This window comes from Bacillus rossius, chromosome 13 (genome assembly GCF_032445375.1).
Source record: "Bacillus rossius redtenbacheri isolate Brsri chromosome 13, Brsri_v3, whole genome shotgun sequence".
NCBI lineage: Eukaryota > Metazoa > Arthropoda > Insecta > Phasmatodea > Bacillidae > Bacillus > Bacillus rossius.
Genome location: NC_086340.1, coordinates 47,516,269 through 47,530,758, shown reverse-complemented (window position 1 = coordinate 47,530,758; position 14,490 = coordinate 47,516,269). Strand labels below are relative to the sequence as shown.

Here is a 14,490-nt window from a genome sequence, read left to right as displayed (position 1 = left end):
GGACTATCCCTTCTCACATCACTGACGAGAAGCACAGAGGCCTTTGTTGGCTGGCCTTCGTGTTGTCACGATGTTTTCCAAACAGGAACAATGGCGTTGGATAAAGAGTGACTGTGCCAGACGTGGTTCAGCCCGACACTGTCAACAGTCTTCACGGGTGGGTCTTGCGGTGAATCTGCCCTGCCTTGCAGGAGCGGCGACACTTTCTGCAGAACCCACTCCTCATCTTGCAGGACAACGCTCGGCCGGTGGAGCTGGGAAGTGCTGTACCATCCACCGCACTCCCCGGACTTGAGCCCTTGTGACTCTGACTTGATCCCTAGGATGAAGGAACCACTTCCGAGGCATTCGCTTCAGAACTGTTCCAGAGAGTCTTCAGGCAGTAGACCGCTCCACTCGAACTACCAACGCAACAGGCGCTGCTAGAGGTATCCTACAACCTCCACATCGCTGGCAGTAGATTGTACACAATGCTGGTGACTACACTGAAGGACAGCAAAACTTGGTAGCATTTTTGTCTTTTGTATCAGTTGTAAATAAATAGTTACCACTATTATCCAAACCTCATATAATACGGTGCGTGAATTAGTTACGTAATCAAAAAATTATTTGTGACAAAATTACCAGTGTCAAACTAAAGCGTGAAAAGCATTACTATACTGTTATGACCGTCGACTTTCTCATCCTGCGTCAGCTGTAAAGATGCATGTGAGAGGAAAGTGGGACTACAAAAGGTGATAACGAAATGAATATGAGGGATCTACCGGGCTCATACTCTATTTGTGATGTCCCTAAGGCCCTACGTGGATATCAGAATACTAGGGGGAAATTCTCCATTACTCATCTTTAATATTTTTAAAAGAAAGGAAGGGTGATGAGTCTCTTTTCAAATGCGAACAAAGAGGTTAACCCTTAAAACACAAATCGGTCGGTAGACGTATTGGGTTTGTAGATCAACTGAAGTGCCGACAAGTCTTACATGACTAACATACATTAAAAAATACATTCATATGTGTTCCATAAAAAACTGTAAGGTGCGAATATAAGCTTAGTAATGGCACTAAAAGACTACAAGGAAGGTTTTTTATACGAAACAGAAGACACATTTAACACAAAATTATGAAAACTCTCATTAAGTATGTAGTAATTGTGTGGCAGTTTATAAAGGATAATTCTTTTACAAATGAACAACACTTTCAATTAATTTAGCGGAAAAAAGAATTAATTTAGAAAAATGGCTAAAATAGCAGTTTTGTTGGAAATTAGCAAAAAAAAAAAAAAAAAAAAAACCCCTTCGAAAATGTAAATTAGCAAAAAAATAGCATTTATAGCAAGATACTAATTTTTCCAGCTGCTATACAGTTTTTGTTTAAGTAATTAAGGTATAACACTTCTCATAAGATGTTTTTGCTGTGAAAAACCATTTAAGTTTTGTCAAAAATCTGTTTATGTACAAATACAATATAAGCATCCACATCTCACTATCTGTAGCTGTATAAATACATATATTTTTAATTTTGTCATGTTACTTATCAGCAAAGATTATATATAAAAAAAAATTGTATTACATGTAAAAAAAAAACTGACTAGAAGAAGACTTCCAGAGAAACAAATCACAGGAAAACCAAAGGAAACTTGCATTACAAGACTTAAGTGATACGATCTCTCCAGCTCAGTCTTTACGGTGATCAACCCCTTCTGCTGCGAGCAGACTTGCTTCACCTCCCACTAGAATTCAGACACAATCTGGTCATCCAGTCTCGGCACTGGGTTTCCTTTCAGCAACGCAATTATCAAACTGCAACAAGGAAACAAAAAAAAAAAAATACATTGCTACATATAAACCAAACACATTATTACACCATCACATGGAAACAAAAAAATTGTTATGATGGTTTTCCACAATGCGAAAATAATAAATAACATTTTATATTTAAGAACAAAAATACCTACATATTTTTAATTAAGAAGAGATAATTTATCTGATTGGTAGTAGTATGTGTTTGTGGCAGGCACAGTCTGTCTGGCAGTAGGCATAACAACACTTTTCCTACGAAACCTTCATTTCTGCAATTCATAATGTCTTAGATTATTTTTAAAATGCCACTTTGTATTCTATAAAGTTAAAAAAAAATTCAGTCCAAATCATCATCATGAGCAATTATGAATCTTCAGCAAGAAATGGTAAGAATGTCTGGCTACGAAATGAGACGCACACCCGGTCACAGCGCGCCTGGTCAGGTTGTGACGGCAGACGCACCCACGCACCAGCCAGCTCCTCAGTGACATGACAGTGTGACACGGCCGTCACGAGCAGCCACGAGCAGTGCTTGTCAACCAGAGGCTAGCAGCAGCGTGTTGTACGAGTGTGTGCGTTCTTGCATGCGTGTGCACACGGACACAAGTATACATGTGCGTGCGAGCGCCAGGAAAATGTTGTTCAAAGGAACTAAACTTCCAGGATCTCTAGCCTATTTTGTTAATTTTTTTTTTCTAATATAAATTTTACAGGGAAACTCATTTAGAATTGTGAAGAGTAGAGTTATATTTAGTTATTTATAAGGATGACTTTTTTTTTCCCCTGAACCATTTAAGCACTTTAATTTAATTTCCAATAGCTATTATTAAAATAAAAAAAATAAACTCATGGTAATTTAAAAGCTGGTAAAAGACTTGCTTGCATTAATTTATGTACAGTTTCAATTAGAATAAGTAGATTACTATTTAATTTAATTTAATTATAGTCATTAGTGGTATGCTGAAATAACTAATATTTTTACAATTTCAAAATTAATTTTTTTGACGTTATAAGCTGGAAATCAACATAAATATAATCCTGGTTTGTCCGTGTGTGCCACTATAATTCTGCAAACCACCCTCAGTTGGGGGTTGGATGATATGATAGACCTTCATCCCCCCTCCATGAAGAAGGTGTGTTCGACAATACAGGGATCACAAGAGGGCATCGCACGAGGAGTCGTCGAAGCAGCTGGGAATTGAGTGTTGAAGTGGCAGAGACTCGCCAGGATGTTCCTGAATGCTCTGAAAGTTACAAACTCTTATAGATTCATCCAGAAAGTTCAAGAATGTTCTAGGATGTTCGAGAATGTTCTAGAATGTCCCAGAAGGTAGTGGACCTTCAAAGGGATTTCCGGTTCCAGAATGTTCAGGCAAGTTCTCGAATGTTGCAGATGGTTTCCCGGTTCAAAAGGACTTCATGTTCCGGAACGTTCAAAAATGTTTTAGCAACCGGAAATGAAAGACCAGAATATTCTGGAACATTCTCAAATGTACCCTGATCTTGTTGTGATGGACTATTTATTAAGGGAAAATGTTTGGAATTAAACACACTTTTCTTACAACTGTAAACTATCAGCAACAACCCGAGATTGGGCGAGCAAAGCTGCGGCTAATTAGCTAGTATAAACAAATTAAATTTTATTTACAGCTCCAATGTACCTATGTTAACTGGTTCTCACAGGTTTTGCTTTTTTATGTAATACTGTCAGCATATGTGTTTAGTTTATTTAAATACAGTAAGTCCTCGGTTTACGTCGGGGTTACGTTCCTGAAAACCGCGACGTAAATAGAAACGACGCAAAATGAGCCATGTTTCATGCCACCGGCCGGCCACGGCCCAAGGTCGGCCGGAAGCGCTGGCATACAGACGTGACAACGGGCAATTTTATCAGCAAATGACAACCGACAGCGTGGGAAACAAGTCCAACTAGTACTTCTCAGCTTTATAGAATGGTTATTTAACCAGCTGCTTTATTACCTTTATTGATTGAAATATAAAAACAGATATATAGTCGTTTGGAAGACATCTTATGAAGAAAAAATCATAAATTGCAGTGAGCTGATACTGTAGGCCTACTACAAACGCATTTAATCACGATAAAGTTAACAACGGCACGTTTAAAACTCCGGCCAACTCAATGATATCATAGCGACTGAAGTGTAGAGCTGTAGCAAACCGTATGTATTCGTTACTGAGTAACGGGTGCGGCATCTAGTAACGAAACGTTACACACGAATGCATTTCGTTACTCGCATTTTTCGTATGTTTTACGCATGCGCGCGCTTATTCGTTACAAAGAACAATGTTTGTTTATTAAGGAAAGTATAATTTGGAAATTCGTCGTCCAAGTTTTTTACTGTTTATTAAAGGTATTGTGTGTGTAGACAAAGTTTGAGATTGGAACAGAAACAACGTAAGAAAGTATTTTTTACAAATTAGAAATATGTATGTTTTTGTTTTTTATTATCGCGTATTTTCACGTTTTTTGTTCTTATCTTAAAAGAGATATTATAATAAAGCTGCTCTAATGAGATTTTATTGTTTCTTGGTTAACAAAAGCTGTTAATTATCAAATACTTTTAATTGTTTATATTCAATTTATTATTATTTACGCGACGTCATACTGTACGCGTACGAAATACGACTCGATTCGTTGCTGTTACATAACATAGCATGTTATGCGGTATCAGAAGTAACGAGTAACGATACGAAAGTAACGAGTACTAATTGTTATAGTAACGAATACATACGGGTACACTTTTTTTAGTTACTTTTACACCTCTACTGAAGTGCCAAGGAGTTGGACGAAAAGGGGTAGGAGAAAATGCTGTGTCGTTGCGGGAAGTAGATAACACTTCTACGTGCGAGATACGTGGGTGGCCGAGCGGGCGGGCTGGTAGTATTGCATCACAGCGCGGAGAGCAGCGGAGAGCAGGAAGCGTCCCTCATGATGTATGATAAGATAAGGCGGTGAACGTGTAGCTTACGCTACATAGCATAAATTAACTACCGAAGGAAACAAAGAATTATAAACGAATTATATACGGTGTTTTGGTTAAAATAAAGATTTACGGTCATTGTAAACGACGTTATTGTGAATCGGCAACAACTTAAATTGAAACATGAGTACTCAAACATTAGCGACGTTAATCCGAAACGACGTAAATCGGTACGACGTAAATAGAGGACTTACTGTACTAGCGACCCGCCCCGGCTTCGCACGGGTGCAATGCTGATACTAAATATACTAATTATAAATATAAATATAGACTAATAACAAAAGATAATCAACAAATATCAATAACAAAAGATACCTATTCTATTCAGTTCTTTTTTGAACTTAAATACCTTACCTTAAACTACGATTTTCGATAATTAAATAAAAAAAATATTTTATACATATAAACATTACATACATACAATACATACATAATGAAATAAGCCACTGATATTTAGCCACAAATAATTTATCTAATAACTTACCAATAAAGATAGATGAAGAAAAAAATGAGGTAATACACCATGTAAATCATGCAATCCCTCATGTGCTTTTTAAGTTGACCTCGATTATGAATCTCGGCTGGATCGTACACGCCTGTGTTGAAAGTGGGAATGGTCATGTACCTGGAAACAAAGATATTTATTTTAATTTATACTATATTTAGTGTTGTAATATCCTCGTCTAAATTAAATAAACTAATTCTTGATTGAAGGATATTACAATAATTTCATTTCAGTAATTAAATTTTGAACTGCCAAAAAATAACTAAGATGTGATTCAAGACTGCATTTGTTTGGCATGTATTTGTCTCTACCAGGACATTATAAGTACTATTTAAAAGGAACAGACATCAATTCACACTTTTATGACATAACTTTAATTTATGTTTGAAAACAAGAAATTATGTAAAATTAGCAATATATAGAGTCTAAAACAACTAACAGCAATATCATAAAAAAGTCAAACTTCTTATATGAAACATTTATGCAAAATTACATAAGTGCCATTAAGAAGAAATATCATCAAATTAAAAACTAGGGTATAAAACCATGCTTGTAAGGAGAAGACACTAAATTCTTTTTCTACTATTGGAAAAATACTATTTATTCTGTTGATATTACTTACTAATATGTATAAAATGCCATTGTTTTCACTAATAGTACATAATAAAGGATGATTACGACTACTGAACGTAGGAACCTTGATGCCAATATTTTCAAAAAAATAATTGCAATCTAAATAATGTTTTAAGCAGTCAAATATTGTGTCTGAAATGTTCCTTCTAGTGCTTAAGGAGCCTAGTATAGAATTTAAGGTCTAAATTATAATTATTAAATTTTTGATTAATATAATATATAAATTTTTATTGTAATTTGTCATTTTTGAAAATGTAATTACCTAAGTTGATCCAAATAATGGGGTTATATTCTAATTTAGATCTTACCAAGGAAACATAAAGACATGAGACTGAGTTTTTATTAGAAGAAAAATAGATAATGTAATTGAACAAAGCTCAACAAAGTCATCAAATTAAAAAAAAAAAACTAAAAAAAAACAAATAAAAGGAACTCTGAATCCCACACTGAAATTTGGTATGAACTTCTGCAGGGTTGGCAGATTTAAAACACAATAGTTTAAATAACGCTTTAAACCATGGTTTAAATCAAGTGTGTTTTAAATGTATTTTTTAATAGAATACATAACTTAATAAATTTTAATGAAAGGTCTAATTCCACTCTAAAAACAATAGTATGCTCATTAATGTATCTTGTAATTTACGGGAAGAAATTATTATTTACTAATCAGTATCTTATCATTTAAAATTTTCTGAATAAGTCGTACATTATACCCAGCTAATTACTGCTCTAAAATTAAATTAATTATTAAATTGTAGTAAAAAGTGAAAAAAAAAAAGAGTAAATAAATAATTTTGTTATTTAAAAATAAGCTACCCTAATCTGTGGGAAACACTCATTCTATGTAGAATTCTCCTCCTGTGGGGAAATAACTTTTCTGTGGTTAGGTCCCAGTCAGATGTGTGGATTTGCTGTACTTCAGTTCTTTGATGTTACAACTCTCCTGGTTCAACATGAGTGGCAGAAAGTGTATGTTGTGCGGTTTTCATTTTAACATGCTGAGAACCAAAATAACTACTATAATAAAAAAAAATTGGTTGTCTGTAAAGTTGGTTTACGGATGATAGTTTAACGTGACAACGTCATAACAAAACATTGATGAAATGATTACATACTTTTATGAATAAAATTGAATTATTTTTATTTTAATAATAAAAGAATAAATACTTGAAATTATACTAGTAATCAGATTTTTAAAAGGCAAAAATAATTAAACTTTATTTCCGAAATTGTTGTTGTAATAAGCAATCAAAACCACATTAACTTTTCACTTCACTTTATAAACAGTCGACGAAACAGTTCACGTATCGCGGATAGATAGCGCGATTCGTTTGGTTCGCGTCCGTCACCGTAGGGGAATATTATTTCGTTTTTATAATACGATTTTATAACAAATACACATCCCAAATACACCAAAATTATTTATAATGTGTTACAATATTTTTTAAAACATTGTGCTTAAGATCCCGGGTGAAATTTGAATTATTATGTGTAACTGTAAAACACCATTGTTCGTACAAAAACGTATTTGAAAATTCAACATTACTTTTAAATAACCGTACCGATTGTGCTGAAAATCGGTGGACGATCGTTAAATTACATAATATTAATAATTCAAATGACGAAAACATGACTGAATAGTCAAATCGATGGTTGTTCCAATTGAGTGGAAGAGAGATGCGGCGCAAGCGTACAATGAGCGTAACGGGACACATCGTAGTGGGACAATGTGCATTATGGGACACTTTTTCGTGCGTGCAGCCGGCGTTCATCGATTTATTAGACGTTGTCACGTCAAAAAAACCCTGTTTTTCCCAACCCTTGACGGGAACACTTTAACAGACTCCCAGTGCACTGCGGGCACCCACTCGTAGAGCAGCCACAGCGCCACGGGCAGGTTGGCGAGCGTGAGCAGCCAGTGTGCATGCAGCAGCAGCAGAGCAGTCACGCACGAGTGCACGCCCAGCTTTGGCACCACCCACTGCAACACGACAAACCAATATACAATATAGCAACGAGTTTATACGTCGTTCTGAAGATCTGATGCATTCAATATGAAACTATTAACATATTTTCTGTTACCATTTAAAACGATAAAAAAGTAATACATCCGGCCAATGTATCAATGTAAACATTTGGACGTTTGTTACTCAGTCACATCTTTAATACTGAACCAATTAGGATGAAATGTGGAACAGAGGTTACGCATAGACTCAGAAATAAAAGCTAGACAATAGTCACTACGAAATCCCAACCCTAAGAAGGTGATGGGGTAGGTTTGTTACAATGAAGAAAATTTTGTAGCATGTGTGCTACAGCCTCTACCTTTGATAATGTTTATGTTGGTAGAAATGGTTAACTTATTTTATTAACCTTTTCGGATGCCCCGGTAATAAGAGTTATTTTGGATTTAAGTTTGTTATATTTTGTTTTTAAAAAGGAAATTGTAATTCTTGTTTAGCCTTATTATTTTTAATTTTAAGATTTCAAGTTATTAAATTGGTCTGGAACGTTCAAGGACACTACCGAATATTTTGGTAATCGCTGCGCTAGGCGGCACGCAGGCAGAACAGCTGAGTGTGTGACGTCAGGGGAGACTGGCGAGCGGCAGTCGCCTGGTGGGCCCGGGCGGGCGCGGACGTGAGTTAAACGCGGGTTGGCCACGGTGATGTTTCCACGTCGGAGTGACTTGCCGGTCGAACATCTGAATACGAGTGTTCCTTATTGAATATGAACGGGGTTCATAAATATAATTTAGAACGCATTGGTACGAGGAAACGCGAGTGGTTGGTGAGGCGTGTGTGAATGTCGCGAGGATTTTCCAAGGATGAATTATGTGCGCCAAACAAAACTCCAAGACGGTATGGCGAAGGATTCGTCATATCCGTACAATTACCCGCAGCTACGGTAAGGTGTTATGGCCAGGGTTTGCCATTAAAAAAAAACACTCGTGAGCAAACGAGTGTATTTGGTGACCGGACATCTCGACGTCAAAAAAGCAAGTAAGTGCCAGCAGTGCCACCACCCCGTTGACCCCTGGGGCGAAACTATAATTTGTGGATTTTGGAGATTTAAATTATTGGACTAATAACACTGAAACTGGGATTTTACGTTCAGTGTGTTCACCCAATGCCTGCCAGACGTGGAAGAAAAAAGGCGTCGACCGTTATAAAATGACTTAACTGAGAAGGGCTTGTTAACCCATAATTTGTAATTTGCTGAATTTTTTGATATTTTGATTTGGATGCTAATGTGTGTCAATTTTTTGCTAGATTTCGCCTATTTTATGGTAAATTCTGTTAATTGGTATTTACAGTAGTGCTATGCCCGGTGCGTATCTATAGTTGTATTTGTATTAATATGTTCTTATACATTTTTAATGCCTTTTTGGTAGTTACATTTAATTTTTCGGAGCTCCGAAGTACATGATCCAAATTATACCTTTTTGGGGGATTTGTTAAAGTATTTTTTTTTTTTTAGTATTATTATATAGCAATATTTTTTTATAAGTAGTAATAGGGTATGTATTTTAAGATGTATGCGCTGATTTGTGATGAAACGAATTTATGGTATATTTATATATATATTTATTAAATGTTGCCATATACTTTTTGCATCTTTTTAACTTGCTGCCTCCTCTCACTGTTCGCAATCTTATTAGTATTTTTTAAGCCTGCCATTTGTTTGGGTTTTAATATTTTTTTGGGTTTATCTGCGCTCGCGGTACGGGGCAATATAGGAGTTTACTGTGTCGCGGGTTGCGGAAGTTGTTTGGTTTGGCTGGGGTTTAGGGCCAAACTTTACAATTTCATAATGCCAAATCCCCGAAGTGGAAGTTAAAGAAAATTATAATGCATAACACACATAAAGATAATTATTATGTCTCTTTTTCATTTTTCGAAATTTGACTGCTAAGGTGATAAGCTGAAGCTAATCAAGCAGTAAGATATGGGACTTACTGGATTAAAATATCCTACTATGATGTGAAAGTCTGGATGTTTGATACTGAATGAAACGATTTTAATGGCAGTTTTTTTTAGGGAATAGCCATTAAAATCCATTTACAAAGATAACTTAATGTTTTAATAGTAAGCATACTTGGAGTGAATAGTTATTTAAATATGTAGCATACTGCTTATGTTTAAAGTGTTTAAATAGACAATTCGTTAACATTATTTGGTTTAAAATTCATAGTTGGTAAAAAAATCTAAAATATTTTTTTTTTTTTACCACTGTATGGTGCTGAAACTGGGAATGTTGGTTATTTCCATAGCTAGGTAAATAAATATGGAGCTAAGCGCATCAGAACATAAATCTAACCAGTCAACGAAGGTACCACAGCTAGTAGCTACACACACGTGTGAGCAACCACACTTGGAAAGCTGCTAATATAATTATAAACAATGTTGCTAATATGGAAAAGTGTAAATCTATTGTTTTGTAAATAAATAATCTCTAATACAAGGTGCAAGGCTAATCCACGCACAGCTGAAAAGGAGCAGGGTTCACCAGTGTTCCATGGATAACTATCTCAGAACAGCTAAACTGCCGAAGCAGATTGCCCCGAGCAGGCGTGAACGTGGCGACCACAGAAGCAACAGCACAACAGGCAGCCAGGCCTCCTCCCGCACGGAGCCGTGCTCTAGTCTGCTCGCAGCAGCGTCCCGTGTCGGGTCAGAGCCAGCACGGCATGGCCGGTGGCACTCACCACGTTCAGTCGAGAGCAGCACTGCTGGGCGTTCAGGTAGTCGCACTCCAGGTCGGACAGCGTGATGACCTGCGTCCGTCAAGGAACACACGCTCACGGCTCGCTCTCGCAACACGCAAGCCACACTCTCACCGCTCACTCTCGCGACACGCAAGCCACTCTCTCACCGCTCACTCTCGCAACACGTAAGCCACTCTCTCACCGCTCACTCCCGCAACACGCAAGCCACTCTCTCACCGCTCACTCTCGCGACACGCAAGCCACTCTCTCACCGCTCACTCCCGCGACACGCAAGCCACTCTCTCACCGCTCACTCTCGCAACACGCAAGCCACTCTCTCACCGCTCACTCCCGCAACACCCACGCCACTCTCTCACCGCTCACTCCCGCAACACGCAAGCCACTCTCTCACCGCTCACTCTCACGACACGCAAGCCACTCTCTCACCGCTCACTCTCGCGACACGCAAGCCACTCTCTCACCGCTCACTCCCGCAACACGCAAGCCACTCTCTCACCTCTCACTCTCGCAACACGCAAGCCACTCTCTCACCGCTCACTCTCGCGACACGCAAGCCACTCTCTCACCGCTCACTCTCGCGACACGCAAGCCACTCTCTCACCGCTCACTCCCGCGACACGCAAGCCACTCTCTCACCGCTCACTCCCGCGACACGCAAGCCACTCTCTCACCGCTCACTCCCGCGACACGCAAGCCACTCTCTCACCGCTCACTCTCGCGACACGCAAGCCACTCTCTCACCGCTCACTCTCGCGACACGCAAGCCACTCTCTCACCGCTCACTCCCGCAACACGCAAGCCACTCTCTCACCTCTCACTCTCGCAACACGCAAGCCACTCTCTCACCGCTCACTCTCGCGACACGCAAGCCACTCTCTCACCGCTCACTCTCGCGACACGCAAGCCACTCTCTCACCGCTCACTCCCGCGACACACAAGCCACTCTCTCACCGCTCACTCCCGCGACACGCAAGCCACTCTCTCACCGCTCACTCCCGCAACACGCAAGCCACTCTCTCACCGCTCACTCTCGCGACACGCAAGCCACTCTCTCACCGCTCACTTCCGCGACACGCAAGCCACTCTCTCACCGCTCACTCCCGCGACACGCAAGCCACTCTCTCACCGCTCACTCTCGCGACACGCAAGCCACTCTCTCACCGCTCACTCTCGCAACACGCAAGCCACTCTCTCACCGCTCACTCTAGCGACACGCAAGCCACTCTCTCACTGCTCACCCCCGCAACACGCAAGCCACTCTCTCACCGCTCACTCTCGCGACACGCAAGCCACTCTCTCACCGCTCACTCCCGCGACACGCAAGCCACTCTCTCACCGCTCACTCTCGCGACACGCAAGCCACTCTCTCACCGCTCACTCCCGCAACACCCACGCCACTCTCTCACCGCTCACTCTCGCAACACGCAAGCCACGCTCTTGCTGCTCACTCTCGCGACACGCAAGCCACTCTCTCACCGCTCACTCTCGCAACACACACGCCACTCTCTCACCGCTCACTCTCGCAACACGCACGCCATCTCTCACCGCTCACTCGCAACACGCACGCCACTCTCACCGCTCACTCTTGCAACACGCAAGCCACTCTCTCACCACTCACTCTCGCAACACGCACGCCACTCTCTCACCGCTCACTCTCGCAACACGCACGCCACTCTCTCACCGCTCACTCTCGCAACACGCACGCCACTCTCTCACTCTCGCAACACGCAAGCCACTCTCTCACCGCTCACTCCCGCAACACCCACGCCACTCTCTCACCACTCACTCCCGCAACACACAAGCCACTCTCTCACCGCTCACTCCCGCAACACGCAAGCCACTCTCTTGCTACTCACTCTCGCGACACGCAAGCCACTCTCTCACCTCTCACTCTCGCAACACGCAAGCCACTCTCTCACCGCTCACTCTCGCAACACGCAAGCCACTCTCTCACCGCTCACTCTCGCGACACGCAAGCCACTCTCTCACCGCTCACTCTCGCGACACGCAAGCCACTCTCTCACCGCTCACTCTCGCGACACGCAAGCCACTCTCTCACCGCTCACTCTCGCGACACGCAAGCCACTCTCACCGCTCACTCTCGCAACACGCAAGCCACTCTCTCACCGCTCACTCTCGCAACACGCAAGCCACTCTCTCACCGCTCACTCTCGCGACACGCAAGCCACTCTCTCACCGCTCACTCTCGCAACACGCAAGCCACTCTCTTGCTACTCACTCTCGCGACACGCAAGCCACTCTCTCACCGCTCACTCTCGCAACATGCAAGCCACTCTCTTACCGCTCACTCTCGCGACACGCAAGCCACTCTCTCACCGCTCACTCTCACGACACGCAAGCCACTCTCTCACCGCTCACTCTCGCAACACGCAAGCCACTTTCTCACCGCTCACTCTCGCAACACGCGAGCCACTCTCTCACCGCTCAATCTCGCGACACGCAAGCCACTCTCTCACCGCTCACTCTCGCGACACGCAAGCCACTCTCTTGCTGCTCACTCTCGCGACACGCAAGCCACTCTCTCACCGCTCACTCTCGCGACACGCAAGCCACTCTCTCACCGCTCACTCTCGCGACACGCAAGCCACTCTCTCACCGCTCACTCTCGCGACACGCAAGCCACTCTCTCACCGCTCACTCTCGCAACACGCAAGCCACTCTCTCACCGCTCACTCTCGCGACACGCAAGCCACTCTCTCACCGCTCACTCTCGCGACACGCAAGCCACTCTCTCACCGCTCACTCTCGCAACACGCAAGCCACTCTCTCACCGCTCACTCTCGCAACACCCACGCCACTCTCTCACCGCTCACTCTAGCAACACCCACGCCACTCTCTCACTGCTCACTCTCGTTGTTTGTTACTGCTCAGCATTCACATGCACGCTTGCTGTTCAAGGGACGTGTTAAATATCCCGTAAACACAACAGGTCTATAGTTAATTATGTTGTATGTATCCCTGCAAAAATCCCAACAGAAAAAAGTTCTAAATGAAAACTTTAAACTTTGTTGATAAACTTAAATTGTATTTTATTTTGTCTGCTAGCACCAATTACTGGTATTAAACCAAAATGCTGCTACATCCTGATTTAAGCTAGGTTTATAGGATTACCACATACAGAGAACAAGTTGCCACTTGAGTGAATAAATATGTCTTCAGATGTTTTCCTATTTCTCTAGAGTAGTGCATCTACCATATTTTTCAATTATTATTTATGACACTGAATCCAGAAACCAGAGCGATAATACCTGCCTGCCTAGGATTTAAAGACTCGTAAAGAAGTAAATTATGCCATTAATAACTGCACTATGAAAATCTGCTGCTGTAGGGTACACAACTGGTGGCAAGCAATTCTCTTTGCTTTCCTCTTTCTCTTCTCCTACACTGAACCATGTGAGAGAGTGAACATATATTCCAAACTAACTAATGGATACAAGCATTACACGCTCAAGTCCCTTCATTTATAATGCAACTCTCTCTCTCTCTCTTTCTCTCCCTCCCCATTGATCTCACCCACCCTAATGGTATTTTCAAGACGAATAAAGTGTTAAAATAAGGATCTGACAAGCACACAACAAAAATTATGGCTAATGTAAAATTGATTTGTCATAAAGGATACAAAATATACGAAAAGAAACAACACAAATCCTGTATTAAGTAAAGAGAACGCAAAAAGGACAGGATCTGACATAAACATTTCTAAAAATACTAAATACGCGGCTCAAAATTCCTTCCACACAGCGCCCTTGCTCTTTTTCTATGTTATTTACTGTTTACTGTTTACATTTCACATGGTAACCAA

General features: G+C 41.1%; 1 protein-coding gene across 1 annotated transcript; it reads right to left on the bottom strand.

Moving 5' to 3' along the window:
- Positions 1-1,423: 1,423 nt before the first annotated feature.
- Positions 1,424-14,484, bottom strand: LOC134538537 (protein cornichon homolog 4). Its single transcript, XM_063379945.1, has 5 exons — positions 14,308-14,484; positions 10,647-10,715; positions 7,807-7,919; positions 5,285-5,425; positions 1,424-1,798 (listed from the first exon to the last, which is right to left on the bottom strand). The coding sequence occupies exons 1-5, from the start codon at positions 14,383-14,385 to the stop codon at positions 1,729-1,731; spliced, it is 471 nt and encodes a 156-aa protein (XP_063236015.1). The 5' UTR covers positions 14,386-14,484; the 3' UTR covers positions 1,424-1,728.
- Positions 14,485-14,490: the final 6 nt, after the last annotated feature.

Bases quoted from the DNA above. Each gene is read 5' to 3' on its own strand.
- LOC134538537 (XM_063379945.1), bottom strand. From the start codon at position 14,385: ATGTTTATGTCAGATCCTGTCCTTTTTGCGTTCTCTTTACTTAATACA. The intron at 10,716-14,307 runs GTATCCTTTATG...TGACGGACGCAG, and splicing joins TGTTTCTTTTCGTATATTTT to GTCATCACGCTGTCCGACCT. The intron at 1,799-5,284 runs GTAAGTTATTAG...TCCTTGTTGCAG, and splicing joins TTCTTCATCTATCTTTATTG to TTTGATAATTGCGTTGCTGA.